The sequence below is a fragment of the Schistocerca cancellata genome, chromosome 3 (assembly GCF_023864275.1).
Source record: "Schistocerca cancellata isolate TAMUIC-IGC-003103 chromosome 3, iqSchCanc2.1, whole genome shotgun sequence".
In the NCBI taxonomy this organism is placed as follows: domain Eukaryota; kingdom Metazoa; phylum Arthropoda; class Insecta; order Orthoptera; family Acrididae; genus Schistocerca; species Schistocerca cancellata.
In genome coordinates, this window is record NC_064628.1 from 98,635,009 (window position 1) to 98,648,595 (window position 13,587).

The 13,587-nt window shown below is 44.3% G+C and overlaps 1 protein-coding gene across 3 annotated transcripts in view; it reads right to left on the reverse strand.

Annotated features, from left to right (window-relative positions):
• The window catches only part of LOC126177104 (histidine--tRNA ligase, cytoplasmic), a 66,599-nt gene extending 53,271 nt beyond the window's left edge, over window positions 1-13,328 (reverse strand). Inside the window, exons 1-2 of one of the 3 annotated variants that reach the window (XM_049924365.1) lie at window positions 13,103-13,328; window positions 12,588-12,887 (exon numbers count right to left, since the gene is read on the reverse strand). In XM_049924365.1, the coding sequence (XP_049780322.1) occupies window positions 12,588-12,887; window positions 13,103-13,222 (420 nt within the window). In that variant the 5' untranslated portion in view covers window positions 13,223-13,328. Of the gene's footprint in view, window positions 1-7,898; window positions 8,082-12,587; window positions 12,888-13,102 lie in introns of all 3 variants that reach the window. The other 2 variants (XM_049924367.1, XM_049924366.1) reach the window with 2 other exon arrangements.
• Between the last annotated feature and the right edge of the window lie 259 nt (window positions 13,329-13,587).

A 13,587-nucleotide genomic window follows, 5' to 3' on the forward strand; every position in this document is an offset into this window, starting at 1 on the left:
GGGCAGGAGGAGCAGCACTAAAAGAATCAGTTCCACATGGAGAGACGGCTGCAGAAGACCAGCCAGAGTTCCGGACCCGTATGCGTTTCATTTGCATAGTGTCCACTCCAATACCACCTACTCCAATCAGGGGCTCTCCCCACAGGTGCCACCCAGCCACAGCAAGGGCTGTCTGGCACGGCTGCCATTGCCCGAAGTTCCAATGCTCCAGGACAACAAGCAACCACTCCTAGGCTTACATGAGGTGGTCACAGTTCAGGTATCAGAAGTGTGATCCCTGTGTGTTCAGGGGGCTCAACCAAAAGGGTACATAGCGACCCCACCACACGGACTGGCTACCGTGCTGGCTATGCACCCTAGCATCAGACAACATGAAAGAAAAGGTGGAATGAACTAGGAGGGCACACATCGGAGACACTAGATATGATGCTCTTTCTCAAATGGCTCACACTACGGAATAGAAATTAAGTAATGGAGGTCAAACCCCAGAGGGGGACCAGGTAATGCCAAATGGATGGGGTGATTACACAACAAAACCAAATTGCAAAACCAACATAACCAGGAGGATAGGAGGGCCAACATAAACAAGGACACCAAGAGAGGGAGAAGAGGAAGGAGCAAGGAGAGAAAAGGAGGACGAGGGCAAGGAAATTCAGCCCTGGAAAGAAGGAAGCTTGCAATAGCTCAGGGCCCCGTGCTCACCACGCACGTATCCACACAAGAGTTATGGACCCCATGGGAGACTGTAGCTTATTGCTTCTTTCACCTCTGGCAATGATTTGTTCGTAAGAGAAACGTAAACCACATCTGACTGTAAAATAGCATCCATGTTTTACTGCATGTTCCCCTCTAACTGGCTGGTTGGTTGGTTTGTTTACAAAGGGAAGGAAGGGACCAAACTGCGAGGTCATTGGTCCCATATTCCCAGTAGAACAATTACCCAAGGGAAACAAGAAAACAAAGACGATGTACGGCACAACAGGAGAAAGGAAGAACCAGAAGAACGACAGAAGGTCAACAAACACTTTAATGGACAAAACAGGACAAGAAAACCACAGAGAGGTGAAAGAAACAAGGAGAGGAGATTAAAAACAAGAAAGCATATTACCGTGAGTGGCTGACCACGAGAATTAAAAACGATAAGCCACCCATTCTGCAACACGATTAAAACCTCCACCCTAAAAGCCCTAGGATGGAGAACACAGACGGACAAAGGACATGCACTAAAACTCAGATAAAATGATAAAACCCAGCCTCATGAATGAAACACAAAACCAAAGCTGCTGTTGAGGCATTGTCGCCCATCACCGAAGGTAGGGCGTTGGGGGAGTTAAAGGTCCACCGCAGAGCAGCTAAAAGTGGGCAGTCCAGCAAGAGGTGGACGACTGTCATTCGGGAGCCACAGCGCCACTGGGGTGGGTTCTCGTAACGCAGGAGATAACCATGTGTGAGCCATGTATGGCCAATGTGGAGCCAACAAAGGACAACTGATTCCCTGCAAAAAGCCCGCAGGGAAGACTTCCACACATTCGCAGTCTCCTTAATGATACATTCGCAGTCTCCTTAATGATATGCAATTTTACGGTATATTGATAATTTTTACTTATGGACCGACTGACAGCAACTGAATAGAACAAAATTTTAGTGCCATATGCGTTTCGCCTTTATTTTCTGCAAGGCATCATCAGTGGCCTGGAATATGAACATATGTTAGCTATTTTATTTACATTTTGTCACTGTGCCTATAGGTTATAAACAGTTCTGGTGGTTGGTATTTCCTATTAAGTAGTAATGTTTTGAACTGTACTTACAGGTTGCGTGGACAATTTCTTACATATTACGCTCCTGTTGCATTTTTCGTGTTGTTCTTCTTATGAACACCAATTTGCAGTTTTTTCCACATTCCACAGCACTATGCACTGAACGCTTGTTTTAATGCAATGTTTTGGTTTCTGTTGCCGACTGTCAAATGTTTTTGCCAAATATCGAATGTTATTGCCAAACTTATGAGTGTAACTATTGAAGTATCTGTGGTCTGTCCGTGTATGCATGTGTGTGTGTGTGTGTGTGTGTGTGTGTGTGTGTGTGTGTGTGTGCGCGCACACGCATGTGTGTGTGTTTTGATGTGATATATATTTTTTTGTGGTGTGTGTGTGTGTGTGTGTGTGTGTGTGTGTGTGTGTGTGTGTGTGTGTGTGTGTGTGGGGAAGAGTTTTTTTTTGTTTTGTTATCATTTCCTTTATTAAGTGTAGTAGGGAGCCTGTGCTGATGTGTGTGTGTTCATTTATCACGTTTGTTTTCTGCTATGGCTTTCTGGATGTGGAAGTTTTCTTGCATTTGTATAAGATGTTTGTCATGGTTGCTTATTGTTGTGCATACTGTTATGCCACTCCGTTCCCCAAGCCGAAAAACCTTGTGGCGTAAGGCAGAAAGCAGGTCAGTTTCAGAGGTGCCCATCTACAGGAGCGGTTACTGCGTAGCCTGTTTGACCAGCCTGTCAGCAAGTTCACTGCCTGGGATTCTGACTTGTCCTGGGGTTCACACAGCACCACTGAACGACTGGACTGTTCCAGGTCAGAGATGGACACCTGGATCGAGCTGTCGGTGTAAACAACTTCAGAGCCCCAGAACATGTCATGAATTGAGAGGAAGTAACAGCGGAGAGCGGTGGGGTTAACAGAGTCCTTAGGGCCTTGCAAAAGGTCCACATAAAGCTCCAGCCGAGAGGTACACCACGGAGGTGTATGTGAATGGACCTCAAGTAGAGGTGGTAAAGGGAAGCACCAAAGTTCGGAGAGAAGGGATCGCACGCATACCGCAATTGTGAGCCACCTGGGCCGTCGATGCGAGAGATGATCTGTGGATGGGAAAAGGAGACGGTAATTCGGATGCTCAGGAGAACTACGAATGTGTGCAACATAACTGGTGAGCAGTTTTGCATGTCGGATCCACAATGGAGGGACTCCAGCCTTCTCCAGGACACTGGTCACTGGATCGTTCTAAAAGCTCCTGTTGCTAGGTGAACGCCACAGTGGTGCACTGGGTTGAGGAAATGCAACACTGAGGATGCCACCGAACCATGAACCAGACTCCCATAGTCAAGGTGGGACTGAATGTGGGCTCTGTAGAGCTGCAGTAGCGTAGAGCAATCTGCACCCCAGTTGGTGTTGCTCAGGCGGCGGAGAGCATTGAGGTGCTACCAGCACTCCCACATAAGCTGATGAAGGTAAGGTAGCGAAGTCAATCAGGTGTCGAAAACCAGTCCTAAGAATCGATATGTCTCCACTATAGTGAGTGGAAAGTCATTAAGATAAAGTTCAGGTTCTGGATGAATGGTACAATGCTGACCGAAGTGCATGACACACGACTTTGCAGCTGAAAATGAAGTCGTGGCCTAGAGCTCATGACTGCGCCTTGTGAATGGCTCCCTGTAGACGCCGCTCAGCAACACCAGTACTGGAGGAGCAATATGAAAGAAGTCATCTGCATACAGAAAATGGGAGACCGATGGCCCTACAGCTGCTGCTAGGCCATTGCAGGCACTAAAAATAGAGATACACTCAATACGGAGCCCTGCAGAACGCCATTCTCTTGAATATGGGGGGAGCTGGACACAGAAAGCACAGAGTAACAGGAAGTTTTGGATAAAAATTTGGAGCAGGCCCCCCAGAGACCCCACTCATACAATGTGCAAGGATATGATGTCGCCAGGTCATGTCGTATGCTTTACATAAGTAAAAAAAGAAGGCAACCAGGTGCTGGTGTCTGGAAAAGGCTGTTCGGATGGCAGACTCGAGGGACACAAGGTTATAAGTGAGTGACCCTGGTGGAAGCCGCCCTGACATGGAGCCAGTAGGCCACATGACTCCAAGACCCAACCCAACCTCTGACACACCATACGTTCCAGCAGCTTACAGAAAACGGTGGTGAGACTAGCTATACACATCAGGTGGATCTTTACAGGGTTTTAGCATTGAAATGATGGTGCTCTTCCGCCACTGTGATGGAAAGAGGCCATCACACCAGATCCAGTGGAAGACGTCAACAAGATATAGCTTGTAGTCAGATGAGAAATGTTTACTCATCTGATTGAGGATCTGATCTGGCACAGGGGCTGTGTCGGGGCAATGTGCAAGGGTGCTGAGGAGCTCCCACCCTGTAAATGGGGTTCACTGTGGCGTGTGGTGAACAAGAGGACTTTCCTTTTCATCCGCCATTTGAGGGTGTTAAAGGCTGCACGGTAGTTCTCTGACGCAAAGGCTCGAGCATAGTCCTCAGCAAAGTGCTTGGCAATTGTGTTTGCATAAGTAGAGAGCATGCCATTGATGTTAATGCCTGGTACCCAAAAATATGTCTGATCTTCATCCAGACTTGGAAAGGTGACATGTGGCACCAAATGGTCGACATGTACCTCCCCCAACACTCCTGTTTCCATCGCTGTATAAGCAGGCGAACACAGGCATGGAGCCGCTTAAAGGCTATTACGTGCTCTAGGGAAGAGGGTACTTACGTCGCTGTAGAGCTTGCCAACGCTCTTTAATTGCCTCAGCGACTTCCAGAGACCACCAAGGGACTGTCTTTTGCCAGTGGCACCCTAGAGAATGAGGGATCGTGTTTTCCGCTGCAGAAATTATCGTTTTAGTGACCTGCTCGATCACAACATCAATGGCACCACGTGGAGGAGATTCAACGGTGACAGCAGTGGTGAAGGCTACGCAGTCTGCCTTGTTTAAAACCCATCTGGTTAGGCATAGATGGGCATGATGCCAGGGGAGTGAAAGGGAGATGGGGAAGGGTTCACTACCACACAGGTCGTCATGTGCTCTACAGTCCTGGGCTGCAAATTGATAAATCAATGGCCGAGTAACTACCATGAGCCACACTGAAATGTGTGACTGTTACAGTACTTAAGAGGCAGAGCTCGAGTTGGGAAAGTAAATTTTCTACGTCCCTGCCATGGCCAGTAAGCATGGTGCTACCCCACAAGCGGTTTCAGGCATTAAAATCTCCCAAAAGCAGTAAAGGTTCTTGGAGTTGATCAACCATCAGTGCAGGGGTACTGGAGGGAGATACACGTTGCAGACAGTTATTTCCTGCATCGTCCATATCCTGACAGCCACAACTTCAAAAGGGGTTTGAAGGGGCATAGGTTCACCACGTACCGAGTTCAGGACATAAATGCAAACTCCATCTGACACACTATTATATTCGCTACAGTTCTTGTAATATCCCCTGTAGCCACGAAGGGCAGGGGTTAACATTGCCAGGAACCAGGTTTCCTGGAGGCCAATGCAGAAAGCAGGTGTCAAGTCTAACAGTTGCCGTAGCTCATCCAGGTGGTGGAAAAAACGACCATAATTCCACTGGAGGATGACATGATCGTGAGACTGCAAAGGCATGAAACACTCAATGAGGTAGTCTATGCCTCAGGGACACCTGCTTCCACCGACTTATTTCCTGAACAGCCTTGATCCATTGTGTCTAAGGGTCTGGTGAGATCTAGGTCCTCAGCAGACACCAGAATCTTCACCTCATCCTCAGAAGCAGAGCTTGTAGGCAGCAGGGGTGTGAATGCCACCGCAATTCCTTTGGTCTTGGGGGTTTTCTTTCTGGATTGCTCTGGCTGATCCTTGGGTTTCTCAGGCTGGGAGAGCTTCACTGATTCAGTCTCGCAGACTGAGGAAGATCATGAAGCTCTACAACCAGCTGGCAGGTGTCATCTTGCCCACTTACAGAAACCTGGGAAGGGAGTGACCCAAGGGACCCCTTCCTAGCGAGAGGAGCCAAAGAAGACTTGCGCTTCTCCGGCTGAGAGGTGGGGACTTGTGTCTCCGATGGTTGGGGGGACAGTGCTGCCGAGGTAGGTGGTGCGAGAGCAACAGGGAGGGAAGTGCCTCACCCCCCCCCCCCCCCACCACCATTAAGGGGGCAAGTGTAGTCTTCCGGCGCTGAGAGCAGACAGGAACTCGCGGAACTGATGTGGCTACGACTTTTCTAATAGCGGTGGCATAGGAGGAGTTCATAGCCACAGGATGTAGGTGCTCAAAATTTCCTCTTGGCATCAGTGTAGGTCACTCAGTCCAGGGTCTTGTATTCCATGATTTTCCTTTCTCACTGTAAAATAGTGCAGTCTGGTGAGCAAGGGGAATGATGCTCTCCACAGTTGACACCGATGAGGAGGGGCACATGTAGTATTGGGATGGGATGGACATCCACAATCTCAACATGTGGTGCTGGAAGTACAGCGGGCAGGCATATGGCCGAACTTCTAGCACCGCATTGGGGGAGGGATATAAGGCTTGACATCACAGCGGTAGACCATCACCTTGACCTTCTCAGGTAACGTGTAACCCTCGAAATCCAAGATGAAGGCACCGATAGCAACCTGATTATCCCTCGGACCTTGATGGACACGCCAGACAAAATGAACTCCTCGTCGGTCTAAGTTGGCACGCAGCTCATCGTTAGACCGCAAAAGAAGGTCCCTGTGGAATATAATATCTAGGACCATATTTAAGCTCTTATGCGGTGTGACAGCAACGGAAACATTCCCCAATTTGTCACAAGCCAGTAATGCCTGTGACTGGGCAGAGGATGCAGTTTTTATCAGGACTGACGCTGACTGCATTTTGGAGAAGCCCTCCACCTCCACAAACTTGTCCTCTAAATGTTTTACAAAAACCTGAGGATTCATTGAGACAGAGGAGTGCCCATAAGCTCTCTTACATATGAGGTACCGAGGCAAATAAGGTTCACTGCCATCCTTAGCCTTGCGTTCCTGCCATGGTGTGGACAGGGAGGGGAACGATTTAGGATCATACTTACTTCCATTGTACTGAGACTTTGAACGCTTAGAGACAGCTGGTGTTTGATCATCAGCAAGTGATGACGTGGTACGCTTCATTGTGCGTCATCCATCCTGATGCCACCCACTCTGACCATGGGCCCTCCCCACGGGCACCACCCTGCCGCAGCAAAGCCCACCTGGCAGAATGGCCGTTGCCGGGAGTCCCGATGCCCCAGGGTGACAGGCATCTACTCCTTGGCGTACATAGGGAGTTAACGGTACAGGCATCAGCAGAGCTACACAGGGCTACAACCAACAGGGTACATGGTGGCCCCACAACCGACTGGCTACTGTGCTGGATATCAGGTGCAAAGAATTCCATGGTCCTCGTCGGTGCAGGAAACAACACTGCATAGTGAGTGGAGGAAAACGCACCCAGGAAGGTGTCCTCACTCAAAAGATGGAGGATGAGTGGGACTGCAATGCCACGATGAGAAAGTGGGCTCAAGATCTCTATGCAGAATGGACTTGATGCACCGTGTAAGGCGCCCTTCCCCAATTGGCTCTCCGGGAAAATTCACAGGGGACCATCCCATAAAGGCCAAAAAGTGAGAGACTCCTTTTAGTCACCTCTTATGAAATGGCAGGAACACCTCGGGCCTATTCAAACCCCTGGGCCCACCTGAGGACCTGTTACTGGCTGGATAAGTAAGTTCAAAATGTTTAACGAAGAGATTGGCATACCACCTCCAACAGAACAATGCCTTGGAAAGTACTGTCATGTTCAATCACAATCCTTTGGGTTTATGGAAGTTTCATCTTTTACCTTTCATAATATTATACAATAGTAAATCTGGCACCTATAGACGATAATCGGGAATATTTGGTACTTCATTTTAAACATGTTACGTAATTACTGACTGAAACATGTTACTCTCACTATTCATTGTGATAATGAGTAATAAAATATAATTTTGAGCATGAATTCCGATGTTACACAAGAATATTTTTACGTTCATGCACTTTTCTTTGGGATGGCTTACATGATCCTGCTGCTCTTCTACAAAGCATTTTTAAGAAAGTTCATTCTTTAAAGTTTAAAAGCACTTACCTGTACAACAGTGCGGTTAAAAGTAGACCACAAAACATTATTTAATGTTTTAAGGCATCCAGTCCGAACAGAATACAGAAGTCCCAGAAATGGTGTCATATTAGAGATCATCACAGCATCACAGCAGCCACAGCAATAAGTTATGAAAGAGGAGCAAAAATTCTTCTTTCAGCAACGCGTATTCTTTTATGTTGCCCAAAAGAGATCAGAACCAGACAAAAGTAACAAAATCACATTTTCAAACCTTTACAGTTTTGTGTACTGAAAGAGGAAGCTTAAAACTTAAGATAAGTTCCTACGTTAAACAGAGCTACATAATTCTAATTTATGTACATCTTTGTAGGCACACAATATTAGTAACATGCTAAGACGAAACACCGTGAAAACAAAACCACTTGTGCTCTCATAAATTATAATAGGCAGTCAAATGAAAATGAGACAGCTAGGAAAAAATTAAGTATACTATTTATTATTTCAAAAGTAATCACCATAACTTCTAATACTTTTATCTCACTGAGACAAGACAGTCAATGCTTTCAAGGACAAATGTTTGCCCTCGGAACCTGGTACGGTGGGCACTTCTTCATCCAAATTAAATCAAAGACCGTGAATGTGTTTTTACAAGGCTCGAACAATTTGGAAATCACATGTGACATAGTTGGGACCATCTGGAGGATGTGTAACAGGTAAGGGTTGGTTAGCGAATCTTCTGCAGCATGCTCAAAATAACCTTGGCAACATGTAGGCAGGTTTTAAGACATTAATAGTAAGAATATCTCCATCCAAAACTCTCAATTGCTGCAGAGGTCTCATTAGTTTGCCATTTTTTGTTTTGTTAATGTTTTCATGTTGTTAGTGACATCATCCACTAGTCACTTTTTAAGCTCTTATCTTCATCATGTTGATGACATCATCTGTTTATTGGTGAGTATTGTGTTGTTTACTAATTGCTCCCCCCCTTCCTTGCCATGTGCACCTAGTCCAGCAACAGTTGCCACATACTCCCCTCCACCTTCATCTCTACTGGCCTGAGCAACCATCCGTCTCTGACACTATGATTGTGTGAGGGTGCATTTGGGAGACCATGACAGAGTGTTCTTATACTAAATAAAGGGTGGTAGAATGAAAGCTGGTAAAGTGCCTGTGCTGTTATATACATATAAGAGCATCAAATCTTATTCGCTAAGGATGATTGGTTTTCCTTTTCTCATTCTTGTTTATTAATAGTTAGAGTGTGATTTCCTGACATTGATGAGAAGTAGACTGATTTTGATTTCACTCATTATCAGGGTTGCCACAAGTTTCCCCAAGTGAAATTCCCTGATATATCCCCGATTTCTAGGCAAGTTTTAGCATTTTTCACTGGCAAATTTTGAGATCTTAAGTGTAAGTTGACAATCTGTCTTTCCAGCTACAGTACAAGAAACAATATTGCAAATGAGGATATATTTAAAAAACTTGCACGCACATGGCATTTCCTGATGTGAGCAACAATCTTAAGTAGTAACATTAACATCTTTTGTAATGAACAGTTTTTAGATGGAGAAAGCAAGCCAAAGGTGTAAGTGTTTCATTAAGACCACTGATATTTTATTTCAATAAAAGGAAACATATTGAGAAAAAAATATGCATTTCCTTGGAGTCACAAGACAGATTTAAAATACCTTCACTGATTTCAGAAATAATCTCAGAATAAAGTAGGCCTCTTGAAAGAAGTGTATAAAGCAGGGAAGAACTGTGTAAACCAACACTGTACGTCATCGCCAATAAAATGTTGGTTCTACTATGTTCACTATTGTCAGTTATTACCCACCGTTTTGTATCTATTATTTTACACGTATTGTCTGATTTTTCTCTTGGGAAATATATGAATACATAGCATACAAACCGTGACTGACAATTTTCTTCTTCTTATCGTCCATACTTTCTAACATATAAACTACTTTTGAAGCGCCAAAATGGACTAGAACAAATAAAATGTCTTTAAATTGCCTCACTGTACAACATTTTTGCAATGAGACTGTCGCAATTCCTGAAATCCATCGCCCATTGCCTATGGCCTGCTTAGGAGCACCACAGTCCTCGGTCCATGGATAAATCATAAAAATCCACTGCATTACGCCACACACATACAGAGAGAGCCTGCAGGCAGATCGGTAAGACTAGATCTGATGGGCAGTGTCGCTACATTAGTGGGAACTGAATGGCTTTAGATCGGCAGGCCCCATCCATTACAGATACCACTGAAACGGCCTCCGGTTTTGGCCTGGCATGGAAATCCATTCATGTGGGCGGCTATTAATGAGCCACAGACAGCATGTTGTTGAAATGAGACCACAATGATCAATCCAAGTAACAGATGACTTGTTCAAGTATTCTGAGAACCAATAATGATAGGTAGCAACTCACCGTATGGATGATTGCTGAGCCACAGACAGGCACATAGAAATGACAAACAAACACTCATAAGTAAATTTTTAGGCACAAACTCGTTCACACAATCACTCACCAGCTCGGTACGGGCTTTTGATGAAGTTTCGAGAACATACCTTCACCGAAGAGTCAAGCAGTATATTGCTCCCTCCTACGTATATCTTGTGAAGAGACCATGAGGATAAAATCAGAGAGATTAGAGCCCACACAGAAGCATACTGATAATCCTCCTTTCCATGAACAATATGAGACTGGAATAGAAGGGAGAACCGATAGAAGTACTCAAGGTACCCTCCACCACACACCGTCAGGTGGCTTGTGGAGTATGGTTACGGATGTAGACTCTGACAACTCACGCACACATGACCGCTGTCTCCAGCTACTGCATCTACAGTTTCTGGGAATCAGTTCTAAACAGACCGCTCTTCATGCCTCCCTGCTTCTAGTCGGCAGCTGCCAGGCTAGCGGCAAGAAGGCTGGTAGCACTGACTGCAAGCTGATGGGAGTGGTAGGAAGAGGAAAAGAAGTATGAATGAGGGAGTAGGGAAACAGTGCATGTACTTGGCTCAATCCAGCTAGCAGCAATGCACGGCAACTCAATAAACAAACCATTTCATCTGCAGAGACAAAAACAAAATTTTTCCAGCTTCTTTTCCCAAATTTCCAGAATCTGTGGCAATCCTGATTATGTACCAAAATGTTTACTGCTGATGTCAAGAAAAATCCCATTACTCCATTAATCCATATAATGTATTCATTCTTCTCATCAGAGGCTTCTGAGGCAACAATTAACATTAAGTCAAGAGATCAAACTATCACTAATCACTGTATCCACATGAAAGCTCTTGTTTAACAGTGACAAGTATGTTTCCTGAGCGATCTGTACAATAGAATACACCCCTTCACTTACTCCCTCGGATCTAATGGATAGATGCTTCTGTTTCAGTGTTTCCCAGACAGTCCAATCATGTTTCTTACAAGCTCATTATTTTCTTCATTGATTCCAACTAAGCAAAAACATATCTGTTGAAACATTCTGAAAGCACTCATGACAGACATTCAGAGAGGTGTCCAGAGAGACCTTTGGCAATAAAAGGTTTGTTTCCTGTAGATTGAAAACGTGACGAGATGTTGTATCAAATAAATCACCAGTGAAGATATCACATAAATGATAACGGAACCAATATGTGCAACACTGTTGTTGTTACAGAGTGAGTATATCAACAGATTTCAAATACAGTGCCACTACAAGGTAGGCAATATAAACAAAGCACAAATTGACAATGGTCTGTATATATGTATAGTTTATTGGACACGACCTCATCTGAGGTAGAGTACTCTGTTCTCCCTCTCACCTGCAAATGCACTTATCCAGTTAATTAAGAAGAGGAATTAAAGTAAACTGTTGCTTCACTAGAACTGCAAGGAAAGCTAGAAGCTCTTCAAATTACAACTATTCATTCTGTCAACCATACAATATTCTTATATTTACAACTGATTCTACATGGGAAACTTTTCTAAAAATAGGTTTTAGTTCATCTTTCTTTCCTCACTTTCTACATGCTTTTTGAATCCTACAGTGCAAATCTCCAACTGGCAGCATGATTTTTTATTTACACTGCTGTCAGTTTACAAAGATCTGTTAAGCATTTCCAGTGACTTCTAACAGAAAACAAACATTCAATAAAAATTTAAAATAGCTAAATAAATGAGGAAAAAGAGATGATTAAGGAAACTGTAAAGCAAGTGTATAAAATAGAAGCAAAAACAGTGCAGTTTTGTCCAGACCAAAAAGTGCGTACTTAAATTTTAAATTGACTTCACATACCGAGTTAATACTTTGTAATATACCATATGATTCTCAAAACTTAAGTATAATTTCAATGCTCTCTTCGTTAGGGGAAACCAATCACTTTCTACCCCAGTGAAAGCTGGGCAATAGTGCATGAAATGCACTGATGCACGAAGCTCCCACAGACCCCACTGTATAATGTAGCCTTCCTCAACACGAATTAACAAAATGCACATAACAAACCACACTAATTAAGTATACGAAACAGGAGATTGGAAGCAAATGTGATCACACAAAGTTCGCATCCCGTAAACTCAAGACTGATGCTAACTTAACATTTACGCTTTTGACTTTTGCTACGATTTTCGGGGCATCCACATCAGTTTCTGACGAACGAATACCTTTCTCTCAAGCAAGATTTGCAGCGAACGAATATTACCGGTAATTAAAGGTCACCATCTCACCTTAGATTCGCAAGCAGATTTGCTGTTCGAAGGAAACAACTTTGTGAACTGCGCTGGAATAGTATTTTTCTTAAAATCTTGACGCTCCTCGTTTGTAAAACTTCTCATATGTCGATGCCATCTCTCGAGATGTGGAACTGTTACTGGCCATGGGGGATTGCTTATAGCTTCGAAAATTGCGTTGTCACTACTGTTGGGGGCGTAGCCACCGAAATAACTAGCGTCAGCAAGAAATTCATTCAACATATGTAAGTCACTTAGCGATCCAACTTTTTTCGTCTTTGAATTAGAGCCTGCCACCTAAAAAGATGAAGTGTCTATTGTTAGATGTAAGAACAGGTTCTTTAACTCTACACAATACTCATTATGACATGACTTAATCGTAAGGGGGGCGACACGTACATCGTAAACTGGTAACGTCAACAATAATCAAAAGTGTAAACTCTAGAGCACGCAATATAAAACGATGTAAAATTTATTAAAACACTAAACGTAAGGTTCGTTCGAAGACTCACCTTACTTTTCTGATCAATTCCATTCATTGCATCTTTGCCTTTATTCGTCTTTTTCTCCACTACAGTAGCACTACTTACGCCTCCACTCATTTTGTCACTTTCCATGTGGTGCTGGTGCATATTTTTTTCACTGCGCGGTCAAAGATAATGCAGCTGTATTATGTTTGAAAGATAGAAAACTTGACAGAAGATAAGAATTCCCCGTCGATACCGGCCAAGGGTTGGCTATCGCTTTGCATACGAGTCACAACTACGAGACTGTCATTAGGCAGCCTCCTTCAAAAGTGTTAATTACAAATAAGCATCAATTGGGTGTCATCGAAATGTGCTCTCAAGATCACTGTCTTCACAATGATCAGATGGAGATGGATCAGCATTCATCAAGTTCAGCTGTCTTGTCGCAGTGTCGGACAAGCAACACTCAGCGACAAAAGGCAAGACACCGATGACCATCACCCCAACAGGCAGCAGTTCCTGACACACAT